Source organism: Penicillium angulare (genome assembly GCF_028827245.1).
Source record: "Penicillium angulare strain IBT 27051 chromosome Unknown utg000004l_segment0_segment0, whole genome shotgun sequence".
Lineage (NCBI taxonomy): Eukaryota > Fungi > Ascomycota > Eurotiomycetes > Eurotiales > Aspergillaceae > Penicillium > Penicillium angulare.
Window position 1 is genome coordinate 2,488,818 of NW_026623163.1, and position 16,343 is coordinate 2,505,160.

A 16,343-nucleotide genomic window follows, 5' to 3' on the forward strand; every position below is an offset into this window, starting at 1 on the left:
ATATACTATTCATGCATAAAAGGGCAAGAATTACTACAAAGATCTCATGACGCATCTGCTATAGCATCCACCATAATTTCGACAAGCATCTCCGGATCAGCAAAATTTGAAACGACAAGAAGGATTGCAGTCGAGCCTATATCCCCACCGAGTTGTCGGCCCAAAATATCCTTGAATCCCTGCATGACAGCCGGTGCGTCTTCATGGCGCTGAATGAAAAGCTGAGTGCGTATGATACTTTCTGCTCCCTTGCCACCAAGAGATTGGATAGCCTTGATTACTTCCTTCAAGGTCACTTGTGTTTGACCCCGCGCATCTCCAGGAAATAACATGCGGGGACTCTCTGGTGGGCTCTCTGGGTCTGCGGCGGTTGTACCTGAGACGTAAATTTGCTGTCCAACTCGAACGGCACGGTAGTAACCGTACGCTGCCTCCCAAGGGGAGTTGGTTGCGTAGAATTTCTTTGTTGAAGGTGTGGGAGTTGGGATGGATTTTGATGCCATTGTTATCTGGATGATTGGCCTTAGCTAGATCAATTGATGCGATGTGAAGATTCGAAGGAAAGAGAAAGAGTACAATGGATAGTAAATCCAATTTCCTTTTATATAGTAAGTAGGTGGGGAAAAGAACCTGCCTAGGCGGGACTACATATATTATGACTCAATAATGGCCAAGGAAGTATAAGCGAGGTAGTAGCTCTCGGGATGACGATGTACTCAATAGCAACATTGAATTAGCCGTTTCAGGTATTGTTGGTTCTGAGGCTGCTCACTAGCAATGAATCAATAAATTACTAACATTTTCTCGTCTACTTAGGCGAACGACAAAAACGCCCTTCGATGGAACTGCTCAGCGGAGGGGCAGGATTTGCCAGTAGATAGAGATCTTGAAAAAGAGAAGTTTATTTATTGCTTTGACTCTAGATATAATTGGTTCAGGTCACCTACAGCCTATCATATTAGACGTGGCGGACTAGGTGCTCCAGATGTCCACTTGGAAGGGAACAGTGCCATTTGGGGAGAAAACTAGCCGAACATGTTGAAAGCGGCATCCCATCGCCATCCCATCGCTATCCCAAACTCCAGGGTTGCAACAAATGGGAGAGCAATACTGACTAACTAGCCAGACATTCCAAACGAGAAAGCTCAGCTTCTCGGCTTCAACACTCTGATGGTCCGCCACGCAATCAAACTGGCCAGAACCGCAAGATACACTCCAAACCCGCGCAAACATCCAATGCCAGCGGGCCCTTCATTGTACCTCCCCAATAAAAAGGAGTACGCAAGTGCTGCGTAGTGACATGTGCGACCGTATGCCATGACAAGAGACATGGATCAGGGGAAAATTTTTGAACAAGAAAGCAGGGAATACCACTAAAAAAAACATCGTTTCCGATGAATCATACCTGTTAGATCTCCTATCGCTACTATTTATTGCATCGCTCATATAATTGGGCCCGGGATGTTCTCAGTGGGCGGGCCACTTTCAACTATTGTGGTATGGCTCTTCTTCTCTGCCAAAAATTACAACATGTTATTTTTGAGTGCCAATATCCCTGCATTGGTTCATTATTGCCATTTGAACATTATAGATTTCCCAGGGGATCCAATTCTTGGTAAGATGTCGAGAAAGGGACACCATTTCCTCGTCGGCGTTCTTAGTGTGGCAACGGCATCATGCCCAATAAAAACCCGAGCTGACGAGATTATCAGCCAGCACCGTCGCACATCTTCCCTAGTTTTGCCTTAAACTTGGTAAAACCAAAGAATCAACAGTAAAATATCTTCTTCCCTCTTAAACTCTTTTCTCTGCCTTCACTTTCATTCTCTTATCACCCCAGCCACTCAACAGTCATGCTGAAACCTTCAATCATCATCATACCCGGTGCATGGCACAGACCAAAGCATTATGAGAAGCTCAATAAGGGGTTGGAAGAATTTGGGTACGAATCAGTTGCCGTCGACCTACCCTCTCTTGACTCCTCCCCACCTCTTACCAGCTGGGAGGCAGATGCCCAAGAAGTCCGCCGTGTCATAATGAACCATCTCGACCATGGCAAGAATGTTATCATGATCGCCCATTCCTTCGGGGGAGTGGCCATGTCTGAAGCAGTGAAGGGACTGGGACGAAAGGCGAGACAAGATCAAGGCTTACAAGGCGCCGTCGTGAGATTGGTATACATGGCTGCAGTGGTAATCCCAATTGGTCAGAGCTACATGGATCAAATGAAAATGAAAACGCCAGAGGGGGCAGACGTTGAAGGACGGCGTAAAGAAGTCGAGGGAAATTCGCGTGGAATGATTCCTCAAGAGGTAAGAACAGTCGCCCCGGAGAAATGTCGCTCACGGACTTGGAGCAAATTGCTAAATCTCGCCTTGCTTTTCTAGGATGGCTCTTTAGCCCTGGATGAGGATGTAGCCAAGGATATTCTCTTTCACGGGTGTGACCCTCAGGATGTACAGCAAGCCGTCGAACTTTTAGGCTCGTTCCCCTCAGGCCCAATGTACGTTCCCGTTACGTATTCGGCTTGTGTTGACTTTCCGAGCACATACATTAAGTGCAAAAATGATCGCGCATTTTCTGTTTTGACGCAGGAGCGGATGATTGCTCAGATGGGTGGTGTTTTTGACGTTGAGGAATGTGAGGAGGGGCATTCGCCATTTCTCAGCAATCCTCATTTTGTTGTTGATTGCATCCGTCGTGCGGTGGGGGAAATCCCCATGATATTTTAGGACATTCATGTACAGCATGCCGGGGAAAATGATAACATCAAATCGACAGAAGTCTCACTCATAGTGAAGGATCAATGCCGAGTAATCATGAGTCATGCGCACACTTCTCTTGGTCTTGCTATTAAAACCAATTAAACATAAAATATTTTAGTCCTATTGTTCTGAAATAATAACAAATTCGATTTGATGTACTCAACTGAACCTTTAAAATGCCTTTTTTACCCACCACCACCAAAGTCTGAATCGAGTTTCCATAAAGAAATCTGCCACTGCGGTGCTTTCCGTTTCACTGTAAAGCTATCTCCACCCTTGGACCAACATCCAACTAGTAGCTGTGATTGTTCAATATGTCAGAAGAACGGCTACCGGCTTGTCTATCCGCCCACGACGGATGTCACATTCCACAGAGGGCGTGATGGGCTGAAAAGTTACCGTTTTGCAGCCCGTGAAGGCGAACACCAGTTCTGTGGGGAATGTGGGAGTAGTTGCTTTCTCGGCCTTCATGATGAGCCAGAGCCTCCATTTATTGCCGTAAATGTATGTTCCTCTTGTCGCTTTATCTTGACATCGAGTTAATGCTTTCAGGTCCACATTTTCGAGGGGCTTGACTACGATAAGTTGAAGATTAAGAAAGTTGACGGCCGGTCGCGAAGGCCAGAATATCAAATTGCAGAAGAAGAACAGAAATAACTGAGTCGACCAATGGAGCTATTCACAAAATAATTAGCCCAGGCTCGCAGAAGATAAAAAGGCCCGCCAAATGCAGTGTCCCTCGCAGTGTCCTTTATACGTTCAACAAAAGATCCAACCATTCATAAAGCATTCAATCAAATATCAAAGCTCTTGCCTCAAAGCTTAAGACTATAAAATAACTATAGCAAGAGCATCTTAGCCTTGATAGCCGATCATTTCACTTTAGAGGCAAGGAAAGTAGCAGCATCGCTAGCATCAGCGCCATAAGTCAAATGGGCTGCAGTGATAATCAAGGTTCCATCGCAGACTTCATCACCCACAGCGCAGTAGACCTTAGTTTGATCCTTCGGGTAGTTAGGAATTTGACCACCATCCTGCAAATTCCGAGTGAAGCCAAACAGGACAACGCCCTTGACCTTAGCGACGACATCGCTGGATAGCTTCTGGATAGCATTGTCCATGACAGCACTTCCCTGACTACAAAAGAGTTAGCAAGGATCGAACAGCTTCACAATTTCGTACCACTAACCTGTATCCACCCGCAACGATCTTTGCGTTGGGGCATTTGGTATTGCACGAATTAAACTCATCCACGGCAGCTTGGATATCCTGTGGTGCAGTGTTCTGGGGAAGGAAGTTCTCTCCAAGTCCAGCTGTGTATGCACCGCCAACACCTTGGCAACCTAAATCACCACCTAGCTGGGTGCTCAGAGCATCGCATACCTCTGGACCGACGACGGTGCCCTGGGGAGTTAGTTGAGATCTCTATATTTTCTTGAAGAGCTAACTTACCATATTGCCCACTTCGGTGGATCCTCGAGCAAAGATAAACATTGTACTTTTGCAATTTCCGTCATCAACGTCGGTGGCCGAAATGTATTGGCGACTTTGAACACCCGTCGGGCTTGCCGCGATCAACGGGACGAGAGCCAGCGAGAGAAGAGCTTGAGGAAGCATTGTATCGACGGATAGTGAATGATGGAATTTTCTGTTGACTCTTCATTGTCTTGATTATATGAAATTTTGTTCATTTTATAGTGTTGAATGCAAGTTTGAGTACAGGTGGGAAGAAATCCAATATTTGAGGCTTCGGGTACATTTCGGCAAGCAATAGTTTCAGAATCTCTCAAAAACGAGCGATGTCTCGACTAACTTGACCAAGCTTTTTCTCATTCATTAATCTAGCCTCTTTCATCGTTGACTAGATCAAAAAGGTGCATTCCCCGCTCCCCTGAAAATCATCCCAAACGTTAGTCTCTAGGCACCCTTAATTCCAAGAAACCACATGGCAGCTCAATTTTGGATATTCTAACGGCATGGGCCACAAAAGCCGTTATCTGGATATGAACCGAAATATGAATCGTGTTCGAATATTCATTCCTATCTCGCAAATTCCTTTAGGGAAATTGTCTTTATCTCAGTCCTTGAGCCGAGGCCCGATTCAATTTTTGTATATGCAATCTGCAAGCTCGGAAACCAAAAAAACCAGCGGAACATGAAACCATCATGCACAATATGTACCGCTCTCCTCTTTCAAAGGTCCAAATGCCCTCGGCTTTGGCTCCTGCTCAAAAGACCATTGCCGACTAACAGTACTAGCACATACATTTTTTGACCCTACAGGTTGATCATAAGAGTCCACCTGTTGGGAAACCGATATCAGCTTAAGGATAACTTTGACAGAATTGACTCTTCCTTTCTATAGACAACTGTGACCAGCTATCTCGAGAGACTTCGATGGTTCATGATCGAGGACAAAAACATTCTATACCGTAAGATCAATTCCGGTGTTTATGAGAGCATCGCTAGCTTTTCCCGACTCATCCGCGATCCGCTTTGTAAACAAACCCGTTCACGATACGCAGCCAACAAGAACTTACAAACGGGAAAAGCCCGGATCGATGACCTATGTGGAACTTATTATTGGGCGGAATTGGTAGTGACGGTTTACGTATGTATAGAAGCATTCACAGCTTTATAATCAAAAATGCAGTATCAATCGCTGCAAGATCCGGGTGCACTGGCAATCTTCAGTGGGGCGCATTAAGGAGGCCCATCGAACAGGGAGCTATCGTGTTATCTCTTGTTTGTTATATGAAGTCCTTATGCAAGTATCAAGATCACTCCAAAATTAATCGTTTGTTTTTGATTAAAGCAATTGACGACCGGGTCCTAAGCCCCGGTTGGACCGAGAAAGATATATGCCACTGCTAGTGAATAGAATGGCGGTTTATATATTATTTGAAGGGTCTCGATACTACCACTATTTAAACTAAGAAGCCACTGGCTTCAAGTTGAATATGTATACGCGTAAAGCGTAGGTAAAGCGTGGTCAAAATATAGTTTGAGCTTACCTGGTTCTGGGATAGTTCGTGAGCACATTTGCGCATATATTTCTTAATGGGCGAACCAGATCCATTGAATTCATATATTTAAATCAATAATATATGTCATCTCTAGGGCTGTAGTGGTTATGTTCATCACAGTGACTTGATTGGCGGCGTCCTGGATGTTCAAGTTGTTGTCTGGACTGCTCCGCAAGGGATGATCTCCGACCCCTTCCACTTCCAACGTCCCAACATCCGCGTTTCGTCCAGTCGGGGTTTTGAATAAGAACCCAATAAGTCAGCTTTAGCTGTTTCTAATACGGTGTAATTGTGCAACGCTCAACATTGAACCTGGGTATCGCCGTTTTCTGCCGTCAGGTGACCTGGATACACGACCTACCGTTACATCTCCATCCCTTCTGGTTCTCTTACACCCTCAATCCTCTCACTTGTCGCAGCAATCAGTCTATACGTGTCTATAGCGACGGTGTATTAGCTGAATATGGAAATGACCACAGAAACCGCAACTTCCTCCAGTCCGGAGATGACATCAACCGGACCACCCGCCGGCATGGAAGCACCAGATATGGCCTTTAACACGAATAATCTGTCAGCAGTCTTATTCTCACAATCCTGGATGCCAAATACCATAGCTGGTTATGTCGGGTCATGGTTCTTTCTTTTCTTCTTAGCAATCATATGGCGAGCATCGGCTGCGTCACTATCGAAGCTCGATGCATTTTGGGCCGCGAAGAACGCGAGGTACTCGATCCTTAGCAACGGGGGCCAGGATGAACCACCTCAAAAGGATGTCGCTCAAGGTTGGAGAATCTCAGTCAATCTTCCTCGGGCGCTTTTGCGTACGATCCATCAAGGCATTGCATATCTATTGTAGGTCGCACCTTCCCTTTAGTGAAGACAGCTCAATTAACTCACAATTTGCTCCAGGATGATTGCGGTCATGACTATGAATATTGGGTTCTTCTTCGCAGTGCTTGTTGGTTTTTTTTTCGGCGAGCTCATTTTCAGTCGCGTTTCTCGGGCTGATTAATCAATTGACTGGCTCTTTCAAAATGATTGATCCAAAAGTACGTCTATCTTGATCTTGGGCTCTGCAGATAGCTCTGAGCTTTCTGTCTCCAAGACAACACACACTCTAGACCCGTCAATGAATTGATCAATCTTGAAGATGCTTCGTCCCCTACTGCATATTACATGACTTTCGAGAATAAAGAAACCTCTCTTCCGACTTCACAACCAAGATAAGACTCTAAAATCCCAAAATTCCCGCAGAACGGCGTTCTCAAGGCTCATAATAAGCCAACATACCTTCTCACAACTCCAGTAAACTGCTTCGAGGTATTCTTCTTTGGCATGATTCCTACTTCCATCTTTATCACAGCATCTAGAATACCGAACCTTTGACGAGTATGCCTGAGAACGAAAGAGATACCATGAGGCGGAGATCAACCTTAGGGCTCTGCCATGTTGGCAAAGACGTACCTTTTTGGCGTTTCCTCAGATACCATTAGTCCCATCCGCTGGCCTGGTATCCAATATCTCAATACGCTCAATCTACACGTGGCCATGTCCATGTATTGCACAACATAGTTTAATACCCATAGGAACCTTAATTACTCTGCATGTGAGCCGAAATCTATGTGACACCCAAAATAGTTGTTCCATTTATCAAATTTGATAAATAGTTTGGTGATGTGAGAATGCTTCATTTGAGAAATCCCACAGCTGTCAATACTAAAGGGGTTTATAGACCCCTTCAAGATTTCCTAGCTACGTACTACACCCTCAATTCTAGTCCAAATTTTTTTCTGAAGATACTCGAAGCTTCGCCTCAATCGTCTTATTCTTCTCTAAAGATACTTATCTCAATTTTAACCCCGATTTTATGATAGCTGGTGGGTAGGAAAATGACCCCGAAGGCAAGCCAGCCTCGAAGGCTTCCCCCAAGTCCAAACAGTCTACTAGAAAGAAGAACGCCTACACTGGCAATGCCGACGCGAAGTTGACTCTCCTCTACATGTGCTACATAAACAGGGAAGGACCAGTAAGGATTTTTTTGAAGTCCTAACTTCGTTGCTTGCTACTAGCTTCACCGAGGGTTCACTCCCCTTCGAAGCACTGCTATCTTCAAGGAACAACGCCCCCACAATGAATCACTTCAATTTACACTTCGAACACTCCTGCAGCGACTCCACCTTCGGCGATACCTCAGTTTGTTTTACCCATTCACTGGCATGTCGACGATTCGACTATGCCGGCACTTTATAACGTCAACACCACACTTGATGGCCTTGCCTGTGACTACGCCCGCCTGATCAAACATTGTGTCTTCCGCTACGCCAATCAGTGTGTGTGTGTGTGCTGCCTTCACCTTGGGTCTCACTGCCACCCGGTGATCCAACGCTGAGAGAATCTTTGGCACCTGATCTATGATATTCACAACTACGTCTTTTCGAAACTCCACTATCGGCTGTTGGCGATTGTGATCGCCAATGACTCTGCCCACCCGGCTCCCCCGGCACCTCCTAGAACCCCAGTACAGAACCCCTCTGAGTCTCTTACCCTACGTTACCCTCCTCGCTTTCGTCAATATACCCGTGGACAGCAGGGATAGACCTCTTCCCTTTCTCTCCTACCTCTAACCGTCAATAGGAGATGGACCTGCTCAGCCTTGTCGTTACTCCGAGCTGAGCTATGTAAATACTCCTATCCGAAATACTCGAGTTATGCGTGATCATTATCGGCTCATTCTCGATAAGAAGTTGACTGCTGAGGAGTTTATGGCTGCTATGGTCCCGGTCCTCGCGGAGAAACGCTATATCAAGCATTGAATGTCCCAGGAGTGTCGATACTTAGCTTTGAACCTTTCAGCGAGCAATGCAAATTATTGAATACATATTGAACCAAAGTTCCCATCTTCAAAGGATTAGGTACGCAGGGAGAAGAACTGACTGATATTTTCGTACTTAGTCATTTCTGTCTCTTTTGAAACACCTATCACAGTGAGTATAGCTTTTGGGCAACAAAAGTGCTTCGGTTGCTATGAGGAATATTGTAACTGTAGGCTACAAAGTTCAAGTCCACGACGAATGACTATGACATGGACACTCAACCCGTAAAATGACGGATTCGTCCCAAAATCAAGGTTGTGTGCACCTATGTCTCGACTCGATGAGACAATTTACCCCAAAAATATGCCTAATTTCCAGAAAGTGACAGCGCAAAAAACTTACCTGAATTAGTCCCTGACACCGCTCCGATGGCCTCCAGCCCTTTTTGGCAAGAGTGCATCACCGACCTTTTACGATTCAAGTAGTCTGCCATTTCGGTCGTCGCCTGCATACGTCGAATCCTTCTCCAGCACAAAACTCAAAGGCTCAAGAATCGCGGTTACTAGCGCTGACACCGGGCAGCAAACTAGCCTCATTCATTCCTGCTTGGATTAAGTTCATATGCAATCCTTCAACTCCCAACCACGCCGTAGATCACGCAGTAGATCACGTCAAGCGGGGTACGCAGTACATACAGTAGTTCGCGCTAACAAGCCCACATAGTTCGAGGGAACAGAAAGTGCGGTGAAGAAGATGCATGAACATGTGGAAATCCCAGAAAATAAAGTGGGTCTAAGTCTAATCTCAGTAAGCTTGATTACCCCTCTTGTACTGGAGTCAATTTTCGCTTGTGGCTTGTTTCTCCAATTCTACGGACCGGAAAGATGCCGTCGTATCTAGATCAAGACCATTGCAGTAAACACTTACGACGTTGATAGAAATGACTTGCACAGTGGGAATAGCTGGTATTTTGTAGCCAATGGAAACGAGAAATAATTGATTTTTGTATACATTTAACCCAGCAAAACCAAGTTGATCCTCCGAACTCCCCCGGCCCCACATGGGTGCTGATCCCCCCTCCCGTGCTCCGCTGATCCACGAATCCAACAAGGAGGCTGGGATCTCATTATTGGAGAACGCCAAGATCGATCGAATCGATCGGGAATGCAATGCTTTTATCGGAATGAGAATGGAGAATGCTAGGAAATCGCACAATATTTAGCGATGAATACTATTTTAGAAGGTGGGGGAATGAAATAAAATTGTATTCCTTGCTGCTGCCAGTGCTCAGGTAGGTAGATTTCAAAATCCACTACAATATGCAAGCAAGAGATTATTTGACTCTTTCCTTTTTCATCATAATGGGGTGGACCATTTCTGAGTACTTTCTATTGTAGTCACGGTAATGCCTATGTTATTATTAGTATTTCGAAATTGACTCGAGAATCTTGGAAATGGCATGAAATTCGGCTAAATGGGCTACACAATTCCGATCGTCATAACAGCCGGGTCGCGTGGCTGTAGTGTGCATGTACTTAGCAAGCAGGATATGCAGCTAGCCCTAAATGGACATTGATGGGGGTATTTGTAATTATTTGTTCATTTTGGCGCGTTCTCGGCTTCCGGAGTCGGGTACGGAGTGTACGGAGTCCTGGATTGGATGTTAATAAGCGAGGTGCATGGTTCCTACATGTGTACCCATGTGCTTTACGAAGTATAATACGTTTAATAGATTTTTTCAAAGGTAATTTTTGAAGAAATATTCAAATTTTTATTCTTGTTATGGATTCGAAAAGGACTAGATCGCTTATAGCTTCTAGTCTTGCACAAGATAGATAGGAAAATGTAAACACCGACACCAACCCAGGAAAATCACTGCCGCAAGAGAGGGAATGAAAAAAAAGAAATGAAACTCCAAACCACCGAGCAGACTCCGAAATCCCCCCCCAAAAAAACAACTTATAATCCACGTGAAACACTCGTCATAGATGGGGTAAAAAAATATAGAATCCGAGGTCATGATGAAACGATAGTTGATCGCGAGCCGCCCGAAAGTATCCCGAATGCAGACCTAAGCATCCCCAAAACACCACTAAACATATTCCGCCAACTCCTTACTGTTCCTATATTGGAAGGAATGCGATTAGAAAATGCGTCGAAACCCAATGAGAAAAAGAAAAACGCCCGCGAGAGTTTCGCTTGACTCAGACGGTGACCCGTCCCTCTGGTGCCATACCGACGGGGACGTCCGCGCTGGTGGGCAATGCCCGGGCAGGAGTGCCCTCACCTTCGAAACGGGATAGAAGGGATGCAACCATTTCGCGGTAGTGGTTCATCTGTGACAGTTTGAAACGCTGGATTTTTCCGCTGGCTGTGCGTGGAATTTCTTCGACGAAAATCACTCCGCCGTCGAGTGCTTTGTAGCTGGCTAGTCGTTCGCGGGCGAATTTGTATACTTCGGCGGCTGTGAGGCGGTTTACGGAGGGGTCGCGGGAGCGGACGACGAAGGCGCGGGGGACTTCTCCGCCTCTGATGTTGACGCCGGTTACTGCTGCGTCGGTAATTCCGGGGTGTTGGAGGAGAACGGTCTCCACCTCTGCTGGGGCCACTTGCCATCTATTGAGCAAACGTCGAATATCAGTATACAGTACAGCTTTCTTTTTCTCTTTTGGGGCGCAGATTTGACTTCCGCCCCTCCTTTTGAAATCTATTCTCATAATAAAGATCACTGCATGGAGAATGGATTACTTACCCTCGGACCTTAATCAATTCCTTCGTTCTTCCGACAATAAAGTGATATCCGTGCTTCCGATACACAACGTCGCCTGTACGGAACCATCCATCTTGGTCTTTGGCATCTGTGCGACCCTTGTATGACTGGAGCAATCCCGGGCCACGAACGTACAGTTCGCCAGCACGATCGTCATTTTGTACAACCTTGCCCTCGTGGTCGACCAAGCGCGCTTCATAACTCGCAGACAAAGTTCCAATGCTACCGTGGTTGTTACGCTGCCCATATCGGCACTGGAAAGCAACTCCCACCTCCGTCATGCCCCACAGTTGGGCCGCGTATGCATCGGAATGGAGGAGGCTCTGGAATTGAAGCATGGTCTGTGCATCAATCGGTGCACCAGCAACACCAACGTATCGCAATGAGCTAAGGTAATCAGCGATGGGAAGCGGAGACTGATTGATTGATTGCACAATAGCAGGCACAAGGTATGTCTCCGAGATCTGGTAGCGATGGATAGTCGCCAGGAACTGCTTCATCTCGAAGCGTTGCAGAACAAAGACAGGGTGTCCATAGCGAACAGGGAACAAGTGTGTCCATAGAGCGCCGAACATATGGAACATGGGTAGCGACATTAAGCGGCTAACCGGGAAGGGGACGTCGTACTGAATAGCCCGATGGTGCGACACAATAGCATGATGCGATAGGATCGCGGCCTTGGGGAGTCCACCGGTCCCACTGGTGGAGAACATGGCAGCGGGAGTAGTTTGTGCCTCCACTGGATCTGTGAACATCATCCAGTCACTTTCTCCATAGCAGAGAAGGCGGGGGAAGTTGATAAAGTCGCGCTCAGTGTTGCTCATGGCTAGGACCTCTTGCGCGGCTGGGTAACCCATTTCGTACGACAAGAAGAGCTGAGCACAGTTGTCTACAGCGCGCTCATCCACGATACAGATTTGTTGTGGGTGAATGCCGCGGGTGGCACCAACCTCCATGACCATGGGGAGTGCATCTCGAGTTGTGAAGATGAACTTTGGCTCGGCGAGGGAGACAATGTGGTCGAATTCTTGTGTTTGGCTTCGAGGGTTTGAGCCCATGTAGACTCCACCTGCACCAATGATACTGAAGAAAAGGGCGGGGTACAAGATCTGTATTATGCAAGAGGCCGCAGGTCAGCAATCAATCACCGAATGATGTACTTTTGGAGATGCTTGAGATGAATGACTTACACTGTTACCCAGATTCATCAGCACACAGTCACCCTTCTGCAAGCCATGCGCCTTCAAGCCCGCAATGAGGGTTCGGACCAGCCGGTGAAATTGCGTGCCGGTAAAAGAACGCGATGGGTCCTCGGCATCAATGAATAGTGGCTGGTTCTGGTTGTATGGCTTGGGGCCACCAAATGTGAAGGTCAAGAGATCGGTATAAACATCTTGATTGAGAAGGGGGTCAATGGAGCCCGTGGGCACAGAAGCATCCCAGTAGCCCATGATGCAGACAAAGACTCAATGGGGGGAGACGTATAATAAAGACAAGTAATGATAGTATATGATAATATGAAGTAGAAGATGGAAGTAAACGTTTTAGATTGAAGAGGATTGTTCTTGAAATAAACAGATCGAGCTGGAGGGGGGAAAGGGTGGGATATTATAGACATTTTGGGAGGAGTCGTAGAATTTGAATTCTTGAATCCTGTCAAGTTACGAAACGAGTCGGTGGACAACAGTTGATTTGGAATATTTGGAATACTGGGATGCTTAGCTCATCCAACGGACCCACTTTGGCGGTACTTTGGGACTGTGGGAAGGACCCGAGTGACTGGGACCCAGTGGGAAGGGCCGGGTAAGTACCTTGACTATGGGTATTGCATACAAAGGGTACTTCTGGTTTATGCTTTGGGAAATTCAAATAATTCTACTACATCTACTACTCGCACGGAGTACAGTTACCTAGGTTTGCGAATATCATGAGACAGGTTTCAAGGGCTTATGATTTCATGATTCGAATTATTGAATGTGATATCCACTGAAGGGAACCAGGAGACTAGGACATGAGGGGATCAGCCAAGACACTTACCAAGAGAGCGGATAGAACGAATGGAGATAGAAAATAGAAAATAGAATAAAAAAATTATAAAAAATTATAAAAAAAATTGTGAAAAATGTAAATAAAAAGAAAATCAGTCAAAAAAGAAAACAACACAAGAGCTAAACTAAAAATGTATGTGTCATGGCTGATGGCTGAGATACACTGAAAGCAGCGTGTCCAGCCCCGGGCTCCACTTCACCAGTTCGCGCTAAATCAATTTAGTGGCGCACCACGATGGGGCTAAACAGATCATTGATCATTTCGCCCCCCCTTTCATATCCCCATTCACGATCATCACTTCCATTATGTACATATGTCAATTCAATGTTTGACCCCAGCTGAGCCACAAGCTTGGATCACTCTACGTGCCGTCTTATCGCTTTACAATGTCTACTCCTTCCCTGTCCGAACTACTCCAGGACCAGTCCCCTCGCGCATCGGTCACTCCGCGATCGGCCTTGACTCCATCCAGAATTGATCTGCTTAAGCGTGCGGAGTTCAGTCTACGCCAGGACTCCAAGTCCCCATTTTTGAGTGGCGCTTATGTGCTCGCTACACTCTAATCCCTACCTCGCAGCAATAGCTTATTGGTCATGCACGGATCTGCCCACGAGTTGATCCCGTCAGATCTGGCGACAAGGATACACTTGGAAAAAGCTCGAGCCGAACTCCGTCCCGTGTCCTCGGTCATGCCAATGTCAATGTCAATGATGTAGGCCAAACGCACATCCCAGCCCACACCTGTCACTAGTAAGTTGGGTTAGCAACAAAAAAAAGAGCTGAATATCGCCATTTCTTTCCATTTTCCTCTTTTTTGTACCCTCTTTTTTTTTCTTGATCCTCCTCCTTCCAAACATTTGGTTCCTTTGGATCCACTCGGGACATGCCGGCCGTGACAGTGACAGCCTTTGTACCAAGGGACTTACTTTCTTCAAAAAGCTACCCCTCTATTCCCATGGATCCGCCAGACCGACTTTATTGAGTAACGGGATATCCCCCAAAATCCCAGTCTCCTCACAACCTGATCTGAGGGAAAGTGGAGAATTGGCCCACTATCGAAAGCTTACCCCTTCCGTGTGATAACAAGGCAGCAAAACCGCAAAGGGAAATCATAAAATCCACCTCCCTTGGCAGAAAGCAATCCAAAGCCGCCTGAGATCTAGATCGACTAGCGAAAAACGTGCGCCACACAGCTGCAGATGCACTCTGCAATGCACATCCTCCAGGGCCATGGTTTCGGTGACCCACTCCGACCGTCGGGCGTCATGGCTGGCTTTTTTTTAATTCTTTCTTTTTTTCTTTTTCTTTTTCTTTTCCTTTAGTAAATCTTGGGCTGGGACTGATTCCATTTCAGGATTTTCTCGCATGATAGATGTATGCCCTACCCCGCTGCAAGCAATGATCGACTATACTTGCAGTGCGGAGCCGTAAGCAAAGCAGGGAAAAAGTAGCATAGAATTCACCAAATGTCGGTCCAAAATAATAATAAATCGAATAAAATGAAATAATCGAATATGCACCCCTCTCTAATTCGTAATGTGAGGGGTCGTCGGGGCAGCTTTCCGATCAAGGTGCATGTGAAGCCATGCCACGTTCCAGGGACAGAAGGGCATTGTCTTGGACGGTGTGATTCGTCGTTTGATCGGTTCTCGTCGATCTCTTTTGCAGTTCCCCCCTCACAAGCACTTCGATCCGCCGGTTTGGTTCGTGGAATTCTGGTCTCACATCCGGATATAGTTTAGCATAGCAATATTGAGTGCGATCGTGTGCGATTAGGCGTGGGCTTTCTTGACCGATCTTCTCCGGTGACAACTTGCATGCAATGGAGCCCCATGGCAATTGGATGTTTGTGGCGACCTGCAGCGAGGGCGGGCTAGAAAATCACTTGAATGGATAATGGCTTTTTCCATTCAATACTCTTCTGACTGGCGATCGTGAGAGCAAGACTTATGATTGGGTTACATCTTGCAATCGAACGAGGGGTTTCTGGCTGGAAATGGAGTCGACCTTCCGATCCTTCCCGTCTTCCCCGTGAGGTGTTCATGCGAGTCCACAATGTTTAATCGCTATATTGAACATGGGATGGGATATGGTCCCCGTTGTGGACCATACACCTTAGTCCGTGAACCATGGATCGCCGTTGGGGGAGCTGAATGCAAGGGTAGGGCAGGTGGAGGTTTTCCGACCCATTGGCAACGCAACATAAATTCATATCCCGCTAGTGAGCCTTGCAGTAGTTCGACGAGGATCTGGGCCGGTGATAGTGTCATACACTGGCAAGTGTTGGGCGCTTAGTGGATAGCAAACACTGATAGACATGCTGTAGTTCCATTGGGATTGGAGGAAACACGGGTGACCGCAAATCAAAAATGGGTAAAGCCACAAAAAAAACTTGAGTAAATCAAGTCAAGTCAATATCACCAATCATGCCAAGCCATGACGAGGAAACCTTCCTTCCTGAACAAGTCTGTGATGAGAACAGGATACTTCGAAAAAGGAAGGACTCTCGCTCAAGCCCACTGAAGGACCCATTTCGGTCCTGTTCGGGGGATTCGGGGATCCATCCCATCGAAGGATAATAATACTAAAAAATTGAATTAAAATTTGAAATCGACGAAGGATCACACCCTCGCAGCAAAATGTCAGATAGGGCCAGGAAAAGCACACACAAAAAGTACCCTAAATGGGGCTCCCCTACTTACTTGGGAAATGGGGTATACCTCAGCTACCCCTCCATTCAGTTCATCAGGTTTCCCATAGTCCTCGGCTGCTTCTTTTATTAGACCCTTGTCATCATCTTGCATTCCTCTTGCATTATAAAATTGTTCTACTTACCTTCGACTTCAATCAATGATCCCAAGTATAACCCGGTCTGGTTGACAACTTCTTTCTTCGTTTCATTTCCCAGTCTTCTTTTGAA

General features: G+C 46.3%; 6 protein-coding genes across 6 annotated transcripts; 2 read left to right on the plus strand and 4 right to left on the minus strand.

Annotated features, from left to right (window-relative positions):
* Positions 1 to 44: 44 nt before the first annotated feature.
* On the minus strand, positions 45 to 503 carry N7478_004866 (YjgH family protein; the record flags this gene model as incomplete). The annotated part of the gene is made up of 1 exon (XM_056921080.1): positions 45 to 503. The coding sequence occupies one exon, from the start codon at positions 501 to 503 to the stop codon at positions 45 to 47; it is 459 nt and encodes a 152-aa protein (XP_056779117.1).
* Positions 504 to 1,853: 1,350 nt separating this feature from the next.
* N7478_004867 (alpha/beta hydrolase) lies at positions 1,854 to 2,732 on the plus strand (the record flags this gene model as incomplete). Its single annotated transcript, XM_056921081.1, has 2 exons — positions 1,854 to 2,312; positions 2,388 to 2,732. The coding sequence occupies 2 exons, from the start codon at positions 1,854 to 1,856 to the stop codon at positions 2,730 to 2,732; spliced, it is 804 nt and encodes a 267-aa protein (XP_056779118.1).
* Positions 2,733 to 3,637: 905 nt separating this feature from the next.
* Positions 3,638 to 4,382, minus strand: N7478_004868 (uncharacterized protein; the record flags this gene model as incomplete). The annotated part of the gene is made up of 3 exons (XM_056921082.1): positions 3,638 to 3,902; positions 3,955 to 4,169; positions 4,218 to 4,382. The coding sequence occupies 3 exons, from the start codon at positions 4,380 to 4,382 to the stop codon at positions 3,638 to 3,640; spliced, it is 645 nt and encodes a 214-aa protein (XP_056779119.1).
* A 1,878-nt stretch (positions 4,383 to 6,260) lies between these two features.
* N7478_004869 (copper transporter family protein) lies at positions 6,261 to 6,803 on the plus strand (the record flags this gene model as incomplete). Its single annotated transcript, XM_056921083.1, has 2 exons — positions 6,261 to 6,643; positions 6,701 to 6,803. The coding sequence occupies 2 exons, from the start codon at positions 6,261 to 6,263 to the stop codon at positions 6,801 to 6,803; spliced, it is 486 nt and encodes a 161-aa protein (XP_056779120.1).
* Positions 6,804 to 10,808: 4,005 nt separating this feature from the next.
* On the minus strand, positions 10,809 to 12,825 carry afeA (adenylate-forming enzyme AfeA; the record flags this gene model as incomplete). The annotated part of the gene is made up of 3 exons (XM_056921084.1): positions 10,809 to 11,220; positions 11,357 to 12,483; positions 12,565 to 12,825. The coding sequence occupies 3 exons, from the start codon at positions 12,823 to 12,825 to the stop codon at positions 10,809 to 10,811; spliced, it is 1,800 nt and encodes a 599-aa protein (XP_056779121.1).
* Positions 12,826 to 15,824: 2,999 nt separating this feature from the next.
* Positions 15,825 to 16,227, minus strand: N7478_004871 (uncharacterized protein; the record flags this gene model as incomplete). Its single annotated transcript, XM_056921085.1, has 2 exons — positions 15,825 to 16,007; positions 16,126 to 16,227. The coding sequence occupies 2 exons, from the start codon at positions 16,225 to 16,227 to the stop codon at positions 15,825 to 15,827; spliced, it is 285 nt and encodes a 94-aa protein (XP_056779122.1).
* Positions 16,228 to 16,343: the final 116 nt, after the last annotated feature.